At 40.3% G+C, this 14745-nt stretch overlaps 1 protein-coding gene across 2 annotated transcripts in view; it reads right to left on the reverse strand.

The window, feature by feature from the left end:
* Positions 1-2871: 2871 nt before the first annotated feature.
* Positions 2872-14745, reverse strand: part of ehmt2 (euchromatic histone-lysine N-methyltransferase 2) — a 47957-nt gene continuing 36083 nt past the window's right edge. For both annotated transcript variants that reach the window (XM_061882078.1, XM_061882079.1), the window contains exons 20-26: positions 11942-12086; positions 11776-11853; positions 11579-11694; positions 10211-10297; positions 10055-10133; positions 3547-3722; positions 2872-3453 (exon numbers count right to left, since the gene is read on the reverse strand). In XM_061882078.1, the coding sequence (XP_061738062.1) occupies positions 3273-3453; positions 3547-3722; positions 10055-10133; positions 10211-10297; positions 11579-11694; positions 11776-11853; positions 11942-12086 (862 nt within the window). In that variant the 3' untranslated portion in view covers positions 2872-3272. The remainder of the gene's footprint in view (positions 3454-3546; positions 3723-10054; positions 10134-10210; positions 10298-11578; positions 11695-11775; positions 11854-11941; positions 12087-14745) is intronic.

Genomic DNA, 14745 nt, shown 5'->3' on the forward strand with positions numbered 1-14745 from the left:
GTGACATTTTTACCACTGTTACATGGCCTTTCCTTTTAACAACACTCAGTAAACGCTTGCGAACTCAGGAGACCAATTTCTAAAGCTTTCCAGGTGGAATCATTCCCATTCTTGCTTGATGTACAGATTAAGTAGTTCAACAGTGCGGGGTCGCCGGTGTGGTATTTTAGGCTTCAAAATTCACATTCAATACACATTTTCAATAGGAGACAGGTTTGTGATAGTACCCTCACTCTTTTACTACAAGCCACGCTGTTGTAATACGTGCAGAATGTGGCTTGGCATTGTCTTTTTGAAATAAGCAGGGGCGTCCATGAAAAAGATGTTGCTTGGACGGCAACATATGTTGCTCCAAAACCTATATGTACCCATCCATCCATCCATTTTCTACCACTTATTCCATTTGGGGTCGCTGGTGCCAATCTCAGGTACGATGGGGCGAAAGGCGGTGTACACCCTGGACAAGTCCCCACCTCATCGCAGGGCCACCTGTATGTACCTTTCAGCATTAATGGTGCCTTCACAGATGTGTAAGTTACCCATGCTTTGGACACTAATACACCCCCACACCATCACAGATGCTGGCTTTTCCTTTTTAGTCCAGAGGACACGACGTCCACAGTTTCCAAACACAATTTGAAATGTGGACTCGTCAGATCACAGAACACTTTTCCACTTTGCATCAGTCCATCTTAGATGAGCTTGGGCCCAGCGAAGCCGGCGGCTATTCTGGGTGTAGTTGATAAATGGCTTTCGCTTTGCACAGTAGAGTTTTAACTTGCAATTACAGATGTACCGACCAACTGTTACTGACAGTGGTTTTCTGAAGTGTTCCTGAGCCCATGTGGTGATATCCTTTACACACTGATGTCGGTTTTCAATGCAGTACCGCCTGAAGGATCAAAAGTCACGAGCTAGCCGCTTACATGCAGTGATTTCTCCAGATTCTCTGAATATTTTGATTATATTATGGACTGTAGCTGGTGAAATCCCTAAATTATTTGCAATACCTTGTTGAGAAATGTTGTTCTTCAACTGTTGGACAATTTGCGCCAGCATTTGTTGACAAAGTGGTGACCCTCGCCCCATCCTTGTTTGTGAATGACTGAGCATTTCATGGAAGCTGCTTTTATACCCAATCATGGCACCCACATGTTCCCAATTAGCCTGTTCACCTTTGGAATTTTCCAAATAAGTGTTTGATGAGCGTTCCTCAACTTTCTCAGTCTTTTTTGAAACATGTTGCAGGCATCAAATTCCAAATGAGCTAATATTTGCCAAAAATACAAATGTTCAGTTCGAACATTAAATCTCTTGTCTTTGCAATCTATTCAATTGAATATAAGTTGAAAATAATTTGCAAACTTCACTGGTTTTGGGTTTTGTAAAATACAAGCAAAATATTTGCCAAATAAAACTCAAGAGACTACTTTTGTTGGTCAACGTTGAAAATGTGAAATAACTGAAAACATGTTTAATATTCTAGTTTCTTCAAAATAGCCACACTTTGCTCTGATTACTGCTTCGCACACTCTTGGCATTCTCTCAATGAGCTTCAGGAGGTAGTCACCTGAAATGGTTTTCACTTCACAGGTGTGCTTGAAGCTCATCGAGAGAATGTCAATAGTGTGCAAAGCAGTAATCAGAGCTAAGTGAGTTTTTTTAAGAAACTACAATATAAAACATGTTTTCAGTTATTTCACATTTATTTGTTAAGTAAATAACTGCACGTGTTCATTCATAGTTTTGATGCCTTCAGTGACAATCTATAATGTAAATATTAATGAAGATAAAGAAAACGCATTGAATGAGGTGTGTCCGAACTTATGGCCTGTACTGTATATCAAATGGTAGTTTTTGCTATTTACTGTCTGCTCAAATAATTGTAACACAAATGAATATTTTTTATTTTGCTCTATTAATATGTAGGTAAATTGTTCACACATACGCTGCGTTTTATTATGATCTTGAAAAATGTCAAGTACTGTAAAAAGTAGCGGTATCTGCAATACTGGTCCTGTATTTACTCGGTACCAGATAGATACCAGAATGTGCAGTACTGTATCCCTCAATGCAAGTAGCAAATTACATTTCCATCCATCCATCCATTTCCTACCGCTTATTCCCTTTTGAGGTCGCGGGGGGCGCTGGCGCCTATCTCAGCTAGTGTGTGAATGTGAGTGTGAATGTTGTCTATCTGTGTTGGCCCTGCGATGAGATGGCGACTTGTCCAGGGTGTACCCCGCCTTCCGCCCGATTAAAGTACATTTCTGAATCATTTTCATGTCTTTATATGCACCCCCTGCTGTTCAGAAGCACTCATCACAGTTGATATCACTCTGATACATACAGTACCTGTAAGAAAATGTTGCTAAAAGATACTTGTACTGTTTCACAAACCTATTAAGCAAATAATCATTAGAATACAAATATATACAATACAGGCCAAAAGCTTCTCTTTCAATATGTTTTCTTCATTTCCATGACTATTTACATTGTAGATTGTCACTGAAGGCTTCAAAACTATGAATGAACACATGTGGAGTTATGTACATACTAAAAAAGGTGAAATAACTGAAAACATGTTTAATATTCCAGTTTCTTCAACATAGCCACACTTTGCTCTGATTACTGCTTTGCACACTCTTTGCATTCTCTCGATGAGCTTCAAGAGGTAGTACCTGAAAGGGTTTTCACTTCACAGGCGTCAATAGTTTTGATGCCTTCAGTGACAATCTACAATTTAAATAGTCATGAAAATAAAGAAAACACATTGAAATGAGAAGGTGTGCCTAAACCTTTGGGCTGTACTGCATATATTTACAGTATATATATGGTACTGTACATGACAGCAAAATATGCTTGCAGAAATCAATGTGGGAACAAATTGTCCTGAATTTATTATAGGAAAGTTAGAAAACAAACAAAAAAAGTAAAAGGCAATGCAAATGGAAATGCTAATCCTCTGTACAGGTGCAGGTTAGGTGAGAATGTGTAAAAAAAATGCTGCTTGTTTCTTGGCAAAACAGGAACTAAACATTGTATGTGACATATGATGGCAAATAAAAATTGTTTGACAATAAACATACAGTATGCGAGCAAACTCGATCTCATTTTTTTTTTTGCAATAATTGAGTGTTTTCGGCCCAAGTTGTCGATGATTGATAAAAGTTGATATTACAAATGTGTTATCACATAGACTAAAATAAAAGGCATAGTAGATTAAACAGGTTGTTAAACGTGCCATATTATTACGATGAGTTTGAGTTTCTTTAAATGTGTCCGGGTATAGTTAATCCACAGTCTGCTCCCGCCTCTGGACTGGCGTCCATTCTGGCTAGTCTGCTCTGTTCCAAAGCGATGGCCTCTGCAGAGTGTTTGCATTTCTCCGAGCCACACTGACAGGTAAAGTACTTGCTCTTGATGTCCCAAAAGCGGTCTCCGTAGTCAAACCTATGCAAAGAGACACAGATAGGATGAACAAGCCTTCCTAAAAAGTGCAATTCAGACCATCGATGGAGGCGAGTCACACGTATCAACACTCACCCGAGCTCTTGGCCGCTGAGGATGTCTCTGGAGCTGAAGAAGGCGATGCGAGGAAACCTCAGGTCCTGGTGTAGCATGAAGACCCTCACTGGGATGAGGTTGGGGTCGCAAAGGTGGTTGATGAAGCGGCTGATGTTGCCGTAGTAACGAGCATCAATACAATACACCTCCCCGTCCTTGAAGAAAGCACGTCTTCTGTTAGACATCAATTGCAGGTGGAATGTTTGACTGGAAAAGGTGGAGTCACGGAACGACTGTAATGCGACTGCTTTACGGAAATTGATCATGAAAACCAACAGATTTCATGATAGACATAAAATACTCACAATAATCTAAAACTTAAAAAACAAGGGCTAAATTAATTAATACATTTTTTCGGATTAATCACACTCTTGAACTGTGATAAATCATGATTAATCACAGTTTACTACTTGCTTGCATAACTAAAGTTTCCTCAAAAAAATACCCCAATTTATGGATACAAGTGCAATTTGGTAGTAAGAATGTCATACACGCAGGGGTGTCAAACTCATTTTAGCTCAGTGGCCGCATAGAGGTAAATCTGTGCACACGCTGGCCGGATTATTAAAAATATCATGGCATTATAACAAAAAAAAATAAAGACAGCTTCAGATTGTTTACTTTGTCTTACTTTGGCCAAAACTAAAACAAACACATTCTAAAAATATTACAATAAAAATACAGGAAAAAATATCAGCAGCGGTAAAGTTTAGATCCATGAAGGAAAGAAGAACGTGAATGAATAATAGTAACTGAATACATTTACATATTCATGAACGTTTTTTTTCTTTTGTATTATTTTTTTAATGAATAAAATAACGTTCATGACAACCTTTTTCCAAAACACAATATAGAATGTGAGATATAACAGGATAATGCATACATTTATAATTTGTTTTCAAAACGCTTACAAAAAAGTGGGACCCAAAAAATTTACTGTGGGACACCATTTTTATGACTTGATCATTTTGAAAATTCCTACTGCCAACACTGATAGAATATTGGTGCATGCAAAACAGCAGCAGGCGGCTGTGGCCTGCGGGCCGGTTCTAATACTAATCAAATATCATCCTGGGGGCCATAGATCATTCATTCCAGATCCGGCCTGCGGGCCTTAATTTTGACACATAGGTCATACAGAAACGTTTTTTAAAGGTTTTACTAAACGGCAAATCATTGATTTGCTCAAAACTTAGTGACAGTAAGGACTGTAAGAAATAAAAGTCTTTGCAATAATATTACAAAAAAAGTACAGTTACTAATCGATATTGTAGTAAAAGCACACACAAGCAACTTAATATATTGCATCATTTAAATCTGCATTTACTCTTGTTTAAAGGGACAAGTGGCAGAAAATCAATGGACGGATAGTTTAAACTGTTGCTGAAACAAACACGCTTGTTTACCTTTTTCAGATGGAATTTTTTTGGTACAATGTGACCCCAGCTCGTTGTGATTATTTACAGATGTCCAATGTTCTCCAGTAAACAAAATAAATTCACATTCAGCCGGTAGTAGCAACTTGACGCTCTTGTTTGTGTTGCACAGTTGGTGTGTCCTTGTTTTTATTGTGCCTCTTCAAGGTATTTTACGACAGATAAGCTGTGGTGATATGAATGACACCTTCTTGCAGGACTTGGTCTTCACAGATGTTAGGTGGTTTACATAAGGTGGCTGTCCGTTTAGCAAAGGCATATGTTTAACCTAACTGTGCTACTTTGGTTGACAACATTGAAGCAGATAAACTGCCAGCATAGCTTTTCCTTCTGATTTTTGTCGATGTTGCATTCATGCTATTTGCACCATCCTCGATTATGTGTTTGATTTTAAGACGGTATATTAAACTTGACGTGCGCCAACGATAAAAACATTTGTCCTTGCAATACCATCAATTTATCTGTTTTATCTAAAGTTCTGTTTTAAAGCGAAATTGGCCACCTCTAATCGTGATCACAGACCGTTTAACAATGCGCGTCTTCCATGTTTAGCCTTAACCTGAATGTGATTAATCTTGACTAATATGTAAAAACGGGATAATTTTTTTTAATCACATGGGTTAACATTGACAGCACTAAAAAATAACAACACTTTGCTCGTAATAGAGACAAGTTGTTTAATTACTGTGTTTACCACTCGCAAATAATGAATGATAACTGACACTTTTCACAATAGAAATGACAAAATACCCAAAATATTGCAAAGGTCAAACCCAAAACCTAAATTCATGTCTATAAAAAAGACATGATTTTTAATTCATACATTTACTCTTTCTTCGCACAGAATTTTTTTTTTATCATATATGACTGGAAATAATCCACAAAGTCGGGCACATTGCTGTACCGCAGCAAAATAGAAGTGGGGGTCAGGACACGGCAGGGCTCCTTGCACACGGACATGTACGCAAACAACATAGCCGATTTACGGAAAGACTGTGATAAAACCAACACATTCCATGATAGTAATAAAATACTCAAAATAAACCAACTACTTAACTGATGTAACTAATAAAGACAAACAAATTAATTAATTAATGTGTGTCCTTCTCGATAATTAATTTTGTGATAGAAATCGTAAACTCAAAATAAACCAGAAATAAAAAACGCACATTGCTTGCTGACCCACTATGTGATCGATGTGAATAATAAAGGCATGTCATTTAATTAATGTATTCGCTCGCTCTCTTGTAAGTACCTAATTAAAGCCAGCAGGAGTCATAAAATAAGACTGAAAATAATCCACAAAGTCAAGAAAACTGTAATACCACAGCAAAAAAGAAGAGATGGCCATAACACGGAACAGGTCCATGGACACAAAAATGCACGCACACAACATAGCCAAGTGACGAAATGAAAGCAATGTGATTGCTCACCGGAAATTCTTGATGAAAACCAACACATTCCATGATAGTAAGAAAATACCAAATTTTATCAAAAAATTAAAAAAAAAAGACACCTTGCTTGCTCACCCACTACTGAATTGGTGCGTGTAATAAAGACGTAGAATTCTTAATCAATGCGTTTACTTCTTGCAAATGATTAATGATAACAGACACATTTTATATTAGATATCAAACACTCAAAATAATCCAGAAACAAAAAAACACACCTTGCTCAATTGCTCATTTCTTAATTGATGTGTCTAACAAAGACGTAAAAATTGTTCAATTAATGTGTTTGCTTCATTCTCTTCTTAAGACTTTTCATAATAGGAATAAAATACTCCAAATGTTCCAAAATTTAAACCAGAAACATGCTCGCTCACCCATGACTGCATTCATGTGCATCATTTCATTCATTCTAAAGGGGGGAATCTTTGAGCACCTCACGAATCGATTCCAATTCAGTGGCTACAAATATTATTATATTGTTAATATATTGTATATTATCATATATTATTAATAACAATAATAATATGTTTACAAGGCTTCCCCTTTGGCTACTGACATATGCAGTCGTGCGTCATTTTCATGGATGTTAGTGCGCACAGTATATATATATATATATATATATATATATATATATATTTATATATATATATATATATATATATATATATATATATATACATACACATACATATATATACTTATACATACAGACACATATATACATGAATATACATACATATATATATCCATATATATACTTATACATACAGACACATATATACATAAATATACATACATATATATATATATCCATATATATATATATATATATATATATATATATATATATATATATATATATATATATATATATCCATATATATATATATATATATATATATATATATATATATATATATATATATACATACACATACATATATATACTTACACATACAGACATATATACATGAATATACATACATATATATATATCCATATATATACTTATACATACAGACACATATATACATAAATATACATACATATATATATATATCCATATATATATATATATATTTATATATATATATATGTATATCCATACACATGAGCCTCAAGAGGTAGTCACTTTAAATGGTTTTCGCTTCACAGGTGTCATAGTTTTGATGCCGTTAGTGACAATCTACAATGTAAATAGTCATGAAAATATGGAAAACACATTGAATTTAGAAGGTATGTCCAAACTTTTGGCCGGTACTGTATACACACACACGTATATATATATATATATATATATATATATATATATATATATATATATATATATATATATATATATATATATATATATATATATATATATATACATATATATATGTATTTATGTATGTATGTATATACATATATATGTATCTATTGAAGACTAGTTATGTAAGAACTGTAGCAGCCTGCCAAGTGAAAAAAGCAGGTATCTGATTTAATTTTTGTTCTTTCTAAAACAATACCATTTTTAGACACTTTTGGCCGCAGTGGCCATAAACTTGCAGTTTAAAGACTGTCGTCTCTTTGCTCATTCATATCTATGGCTGACAGACGTGTTACTGTACTGTATGGATGTTATTGTCTCTCCTGACGTATTAATCTACTTGCTAAATTCCTCTTCTGAGCTGGTTACTCTCTGATGTAATGTGGTTCTGATTAGCCTTCTGTTGAAGTGCACATAGTATTTATTATTTTCTTGTTTCACTACTTCACATTCAAGGTAGCTTCGCGCTGCAGCTACCATAGCCTTTCCTCTCCTCCTAACTCCACATGTCTGCACTAACCAAGCTAACACATAACATTAATATAATGTTAGTTAATGGTTCTCCCATTATTTGTTAGAACTTAACCGACAACTAACGTTTAGAGAACATTAGCAGTAATGCTGCATTTTAAAACAGTCCACGGATTCATGAATCGCCCATGTTCTAATCGTAATGCATCGTAGAATCGATCATCTTTTCCACATCTAATGCATTCGCTCACTCCTTGGCAAGTAATGAAAGTCGCCACTTCACACAGAATAAAACATCAAATATGACTTGAAGTAATCCACTAAATCGGGCAAATTGGAGTAAAACTAAAATATAGTTGGGTCCTTTGGGGCCACAGTGAATCACGGCCAAGTCAAGTACAGTATGAATGGCAAAGTGAGTACACCCTAAGACAGACATGGGCAAAATAAGGCCCGGGGGCTGCATGCGGCTTGATTGATTGATTGATACTTTTATTAGTAGATTGCACAGTACAGTACATATTCCGTACAATTGACCACTAAATGGTAACACCCGAATAAGTTTTTCAACTTGTTTAAGTCGGGGTCCACGTTAATCAACTCATGGCCCGTTAAGCTTTTCAATCTGGCCCGCCAGACATTCACAAAAATTGTTTTAAGATCTAAAGGTCTAGTTCTAAAGCTTATTGATATATCAGATAGTAGGTTGGTTTATTTTTTACCCTTCGCTTTCAAATTTCGCTGTGTTTGATGCATTTTTGTTGTTTTGCTTGATTGTAAAATATGTCAATCGAGGGGGGGTGACGTTCATATGTTGTCAATATTCAGTGCTTAATCGTTCATAGTTAATATTGTAAATCTCACATTCTTTATTTTCATGTCTCATTCAGTAAAAAAAAGTTAAATTCCATTCCGTTTTTTAAGGCGGTCTGTCATAACGTGTTTAGCATTCGATCAGACATTATTGTGAGGTTTTGTATTAGTGTTCCAAAAAATAAATATACCGGCCCCCAGACACATTTTTTTCTCTACATCTGGGCCCCCTAATCAAAATAATTGCCCAGGCCTTCCCTAAGATAACTTGGTGTACTAATAGATAACCAGAAAATAAATGAATCCACTCAACAGTGCATAACATTTAAATGAATAGACTAAATAGTTCATCTCGGTAAAAAAAAATCATAATGTGAAATGCAGATTTTTCAGTTGTGCTTTTAAAATTTCCAACAAAATAACTCATATGAATAATTATTAAAAATATCACATTAATGACGAACACACTTAGATTAATCACTTAGATTAATCATGCAATACATTTTTTACCGTACAGCTCTTTTAACTTTACCATTTTATGGTCAGTGATCAGATCAATGCATATGTCAGTACAAAAATTATTGAACATTCTTTTTTTTTCTTCTTTATTTTGTGAAACGTCTTCGATTGGTGTGCTTGCTGGCAAATTATTACTCCAAAATATGGCCTGGAAGAACTTGAGATAAAACTCCTACCAATTTTTTGTGAAAATAAATGGCCAGCATACAAGAAAAACATTCCTGGATGACATTCTGACCAAAATGTGCATTGATGTACAAATATTGGTGTCTTTTCTTAAGCAAATGTTATTCATGCAAGGGAATAATCACCTGTGATAACTGTAATCATAATTCATCCAAATTCATAAATGTGATTAATCTGATTTGACAGCCCAACTTTTTAAAAAGCTGTTTGTCTGCTTTTGCATATGGTTGCATATAACTATTAGAGAGTTAGAACTATGTTTATTGTAGTTTCATTATTATCACTATAGTAGTTTGTGGTACCTTATTGTCCAAGTCAAAAAGGTAGGAATCGTCCTCTCTAACATCAGCTTCTGCATCCGAGATCAGCTCCCCCACATATCTGCGTGTGAATAAGACATCACTTAATCTGACACTTTCTGTGGAAAAGATACCTTGATAGGACAAGTGAACTCTTACTCGCAGATGAAGCTTCCCTGGGGGATGTCCTGCAACGCTCGAACACCCCAACCCATTTTCTCTGTCCTGTAGAGTTGAAGGCGAACTCTAAGAAAAGAATATGAACATTTAGTGGGTTTACTTCTAGTGTGAAAATACACAAAGTACCTAAATTCTGATGAAACGTGGCTTCTTATTTCTGACACATCAACAGAATGGGTGGTAATGTCCAAATTTACTTTAACATTGGGTAATAGTTTGTGAATTAAGGACAACACATTGCTGAACTAAACTTGCTAACACAGGCAAAAAGTAATGTAAAGAATGCAAATCGTCACTTCCCTTTATGACCAGTGGCATTTTAAATTTAAACTTAGTATAAATTGGCACCTTTTTTTAGTGCTAAGTTAATAGTTACTATTAAAGTAAACCAGAAAGTTACTATTAAATCATGGTAACTATTTAGTTTGTGGCATCAAAATGAGGCATACATAAGATATAGTTACCCAATAATTGATCATTTTTAATGTCTAAATCCGGACACAACTGTTGTTTATTAATAATTAAATTTAATTTGACATTACAAAAATTACGACACTTTTATTAACACATTTGTTTATTTAATTACAATTCTAATTAATTAATTACACATTTAAGTAATTATTTAATGGTGTATTTATTTTTAAAATGTTCCATTTTCAACACTACGGGCCTGATTTACTAAGATCCAAATACCTTGTGCTAAGCAGCGTGTGCAATCTACAGTACAGGCCAAAAGTTTGGACATACCTTCTCCTCATTCAATGTGTTTTCTTTATTTTCATGACTATTTACATTGCAGATTGTCACTGAAGGCATCAAAACTATGAATGAACACATGTGGGGTTATGTACTTAACAAAAAAAGGTGAAATAAATGAAAACATGTTTTATATTCTAGTTTCTTCAAAATAGCCACCCTTTGCTCTGAATACTGCTTTGCACACTCTTGGCATTCTCTCGATGAGCTTCAAGCACTCCTGGGACGTGAAAACCATCTCAGGTGACTACCTTTTGAAGCTCATCGAGAGAATGCAGCGTGAGCACTCCTCTCTCTGTGTGGAACTGTGTCAGTTTGCATGTCCTTTTCCAAACGTGCTAAATAAAGTGCTCCCAAAACAGTAATGAGCATTGATAAATCACATCACAAATGTAATTCCATTTTATTCTCCCATTATTGTGGGAATTTTGATTATCAGCATACATTCTGCATATTAATAAGGACAAACGCAAAATGAACTGCACACCTAACTCACTTAACAGACGCAATCCACTTAGCACACATTTGCGCATATTTTATTACACGCACACTTTTAGTAAATCAGGCCCTATGCGTCTGTATACTACTTACTTGATGCCAGCCTGTACCACTCTGTTCTTGCATGTTCGGTGACAAGAGCAGGCCATGTTGCATTCAAAAATAAGTGGGGGTTCAATCTTGTTAAACTCCTGCAGCAACCGCTGATCCTACAGATAGAAAATGGTATCCTATAGTTTTAATCTGCATACTTCTGGCCCTACTTGACATACATTTTGTCCTCCGTTTACCTTGTCATACCAGCAGCGGATGCTGAGCTGTCCACATAGACAGTTACTAGACGAGCAGTCGTCTGTGCAGCCACAGTGCTGAAGACAAGTGTGAGATTTGATGTAATATACTGCAGTTCAGTTTGGTAGTCAAGGAGCAGAAGCAGTACAGTACGAAACATCTTACCTGTAAATGTGTGATGTTGCGATCTATGTTCATCGCTGACGTTTCACAGTTTTCGGAAACGTATTTGTAGTCCGAAGGGCAGCCTTCGTCGTCCACCGCGTTGACACATGGAATGGGTACGTTCTCGTAGCCTTGGGCGATGTCACTAGGATAGTGGAGTAATAATAAAGACAATCATGTTGGGATGTCGCATGGCTGCAGTTGTGTGACCTCAAGTATGCAAAAATCCAGGAGAGCAGAAAGCAGGTAAGATGATTTTAATTTCATCAAAGTAAAAGATGTAAACAGAAAGCAGTCTTGCATGGAGATGTTCCCAACATAGGTTTAACTTCGAGCACCGAGGAGTGCTCGAGTGAAACATAAATAGACCTATGTTGATTGACCGCAGCTGAGGACCGCTGCCAATCAACGGCGAGTGTGACAAAAACAGTGCTCAGCGGAGTAAACAGGAAGTATGACAAAATAAGAGCACTGAACAGGAAACAAAGTACAAAACACGAAAAACTATCAGAAAGTAAGTGACAGATCGTTACAGGACCTCCCCCTCAAGGAACAGATACCAGATGTTCCCTGGAAAAGAAAAATGGAAAAAAAATGTCCACAAAGTAAGGGAGGATGGAAGGAGGATTTGGTGGAAGGTCGCCAAACCTCGTGTCCCCGCAGCCAGCGAGGGAAAGTCAGGTGGCGACGGCGCGTAGAGCGCCGCTGGAACTGGCGGGGCGGGCGGCCACGGAACAGCCACATCATTGGCCGAAAAAGAGACGAGTGCATCCCGCGAGGAGGAAGCCCAGGGCACGGCCACATCCGCGGCTGACGTGGAGGCGGGCGCGCTGAAGCAGGCCCGGAGACAGCAGACAAAGCAGCGGGGGCTGCAGCCAAAACAGATACCTCTGCAGGAGGCGGCTGAGGAGCCGATGTTGGTGCCGGCGTGGAAGCGGCAGACGTCATCAACGGCGTGGAAGCGGCAGACGTCATCAACGGCGTGGAAGCGGCAGACGTCATCGGCGGCGTGGAAGCGGCAGACGTCATCGGCGGCGTGGAAGCGGCAGACGTCATCGGCGGCGTGGAAGCGGCAGACGTCATCGGCGGCGTGGAAGCGGCAGACGTCATCGGCGGCGTGGAAGCGGCAGACGTCATCGGCGGCGTGGAAGCGGCAGACGTCATCGGCGGCGTGGAAGCGGCAGACGTCATCGGCGGCGTGGAAGCGGCAGACGTCATCGGCGGCGTGAAAGCGGCAGACGTCATCGGCGGCGTGAAAGCGGCAGACGTCATCGGCGGCGTGAAAGCGGCAGACGTCATCGGCGGCGTGAAAGCGGCAGACGTCATCGGCGGCGTGAAAGCGGCAGACGTCATCGGCGGCGTGAAAGCGGCAGACGTCATCGGCGGCGTGAAAGCGGCAGACGTCATCGGCGGCGTGAAAGCGGCAGACGTCATCGGCGGCGTGAAAGCGGCAGACGTCATCGGCGGCGTGAAAGCGGCAGACGTCATCGGCGGCGTGAAAGCGGCAGACGTCATCGGCGGCGTGAAAGCGGCAGACGTCATCGGCGGCGTGAAAGCGGCAGACGTCATCGGCGGCGTGAAAGCGGCAGACGTCATCGGCGGCGTGAAAGCGGCAGACGTCATCAACGGCGTGGAAGCAACAGACGTCATCGGCGGTGTTGAAGCGGCAGGCGTCATCGGAGGCGTGATTGTTGCAGATGTCATCGGCGGCGTGAAAGCGGCAGATGACGCCGGGCGAGGAGCAGCAAATGCTGGCCGAGGAATAGCGGATGCCGGCGGTGACGAAGCCCGGCGTGGTGCTGCTCTTGGCGGCGTTGGGGCTCGGCGTGGAGCCGGCGTTGGGGCTCGGCGTGGAGCCGGCGTTGGGGCTCGGCGTGGAGCCGGCGTTGGGGCTCGGCGTGGAGCCGGCGTTGGGGCTCGGCGTGGAGCCGGCGTTGGGGCTCGGCGTGGAGCCGGCGTTGGGGCTAGGCGTGGAGCCGGCGTTGGGGCTAGGCGAAAGCCCGCCAGGGACGTAGATGTCTCCGTGGAAGGAGACAAAAGCGACCTCACCGTGGGCTCCACTGGAGCTCTCGGCGAACCAAAAAAGAGAGCGGGAGCTGGCAAAAAGAGCAGCCGGGGAGCAGCCGCTGGAAGCTGCGTAGGAGCAGGGAGAAGCAGCTCAGCAGACGACGGGAAGGATGGCGGCGGCGAACGTGCCGGTCGGAGAGCCGCAGTCGGCGACGGAGCCGCAGGAGCCGCGAGACGTGAAGGAGGAGGCGGGCGCGCCGTTCGGTGAGCCGTAGCCGGCAGCGTTGCCGAGAGGAAGGATGGCGGCGGAGGACGCGCCGGTCGGAGAGCCGTAGCCGGTAGCGTTGCCGCGGGAGCCGCGAGGCATGCAGGAAGTGGCGGACGTGCTGGTCGGAGAGCCGTAGCCAGCCGTTGAGCCGAGAGGAAAGATGGCGGCGGGGGACGCGCCGGTCGGAGAGCCGAAGCCGGTGGCGTTGCCGCGGGGGGAGGGTCCGCGTCTGTAGGCTGGGACCGCACAAACCTGGCCTTCAAGTCCTCCAGGAATTGTGCGGTCCAGAACGTCGGCTGAGGATTGCCGACAGGGATTCTCGCGAGGTCACAATTTTCTGGCTCGAAGTTACTGTTGGGATGTCGCATGGCTGCAGTTGTGTGACCTCAAGTATGCAAAAATCCAGGAGAGCAGAAAGCAGGTAAGATGATTTTAATTTCATCAAAGTAAAAGATGTAAACAGAAAGCAGTCTTGCATGGAGATGTTCCCAACATAGGTTTAACTTCGAGCACCGAGGAGTGCTCGAGT

This window comes from Nerophis ophidion, linkage group LG21, assembly GCF_033978795.1.
Source record: "Nerophis ophidion isolate RoL-2023_Sa linkage group LG21, RoL_Noph_v1.0, whole genome shotgun sequence".
In the NCBI taxonomy this organism is placed as follows: Eukaryota; Metazoa; Chordata; class Actinopteri; order Syngnathiformes; family Syngnathidae; genus Nerophis; species Nerophis ophidion.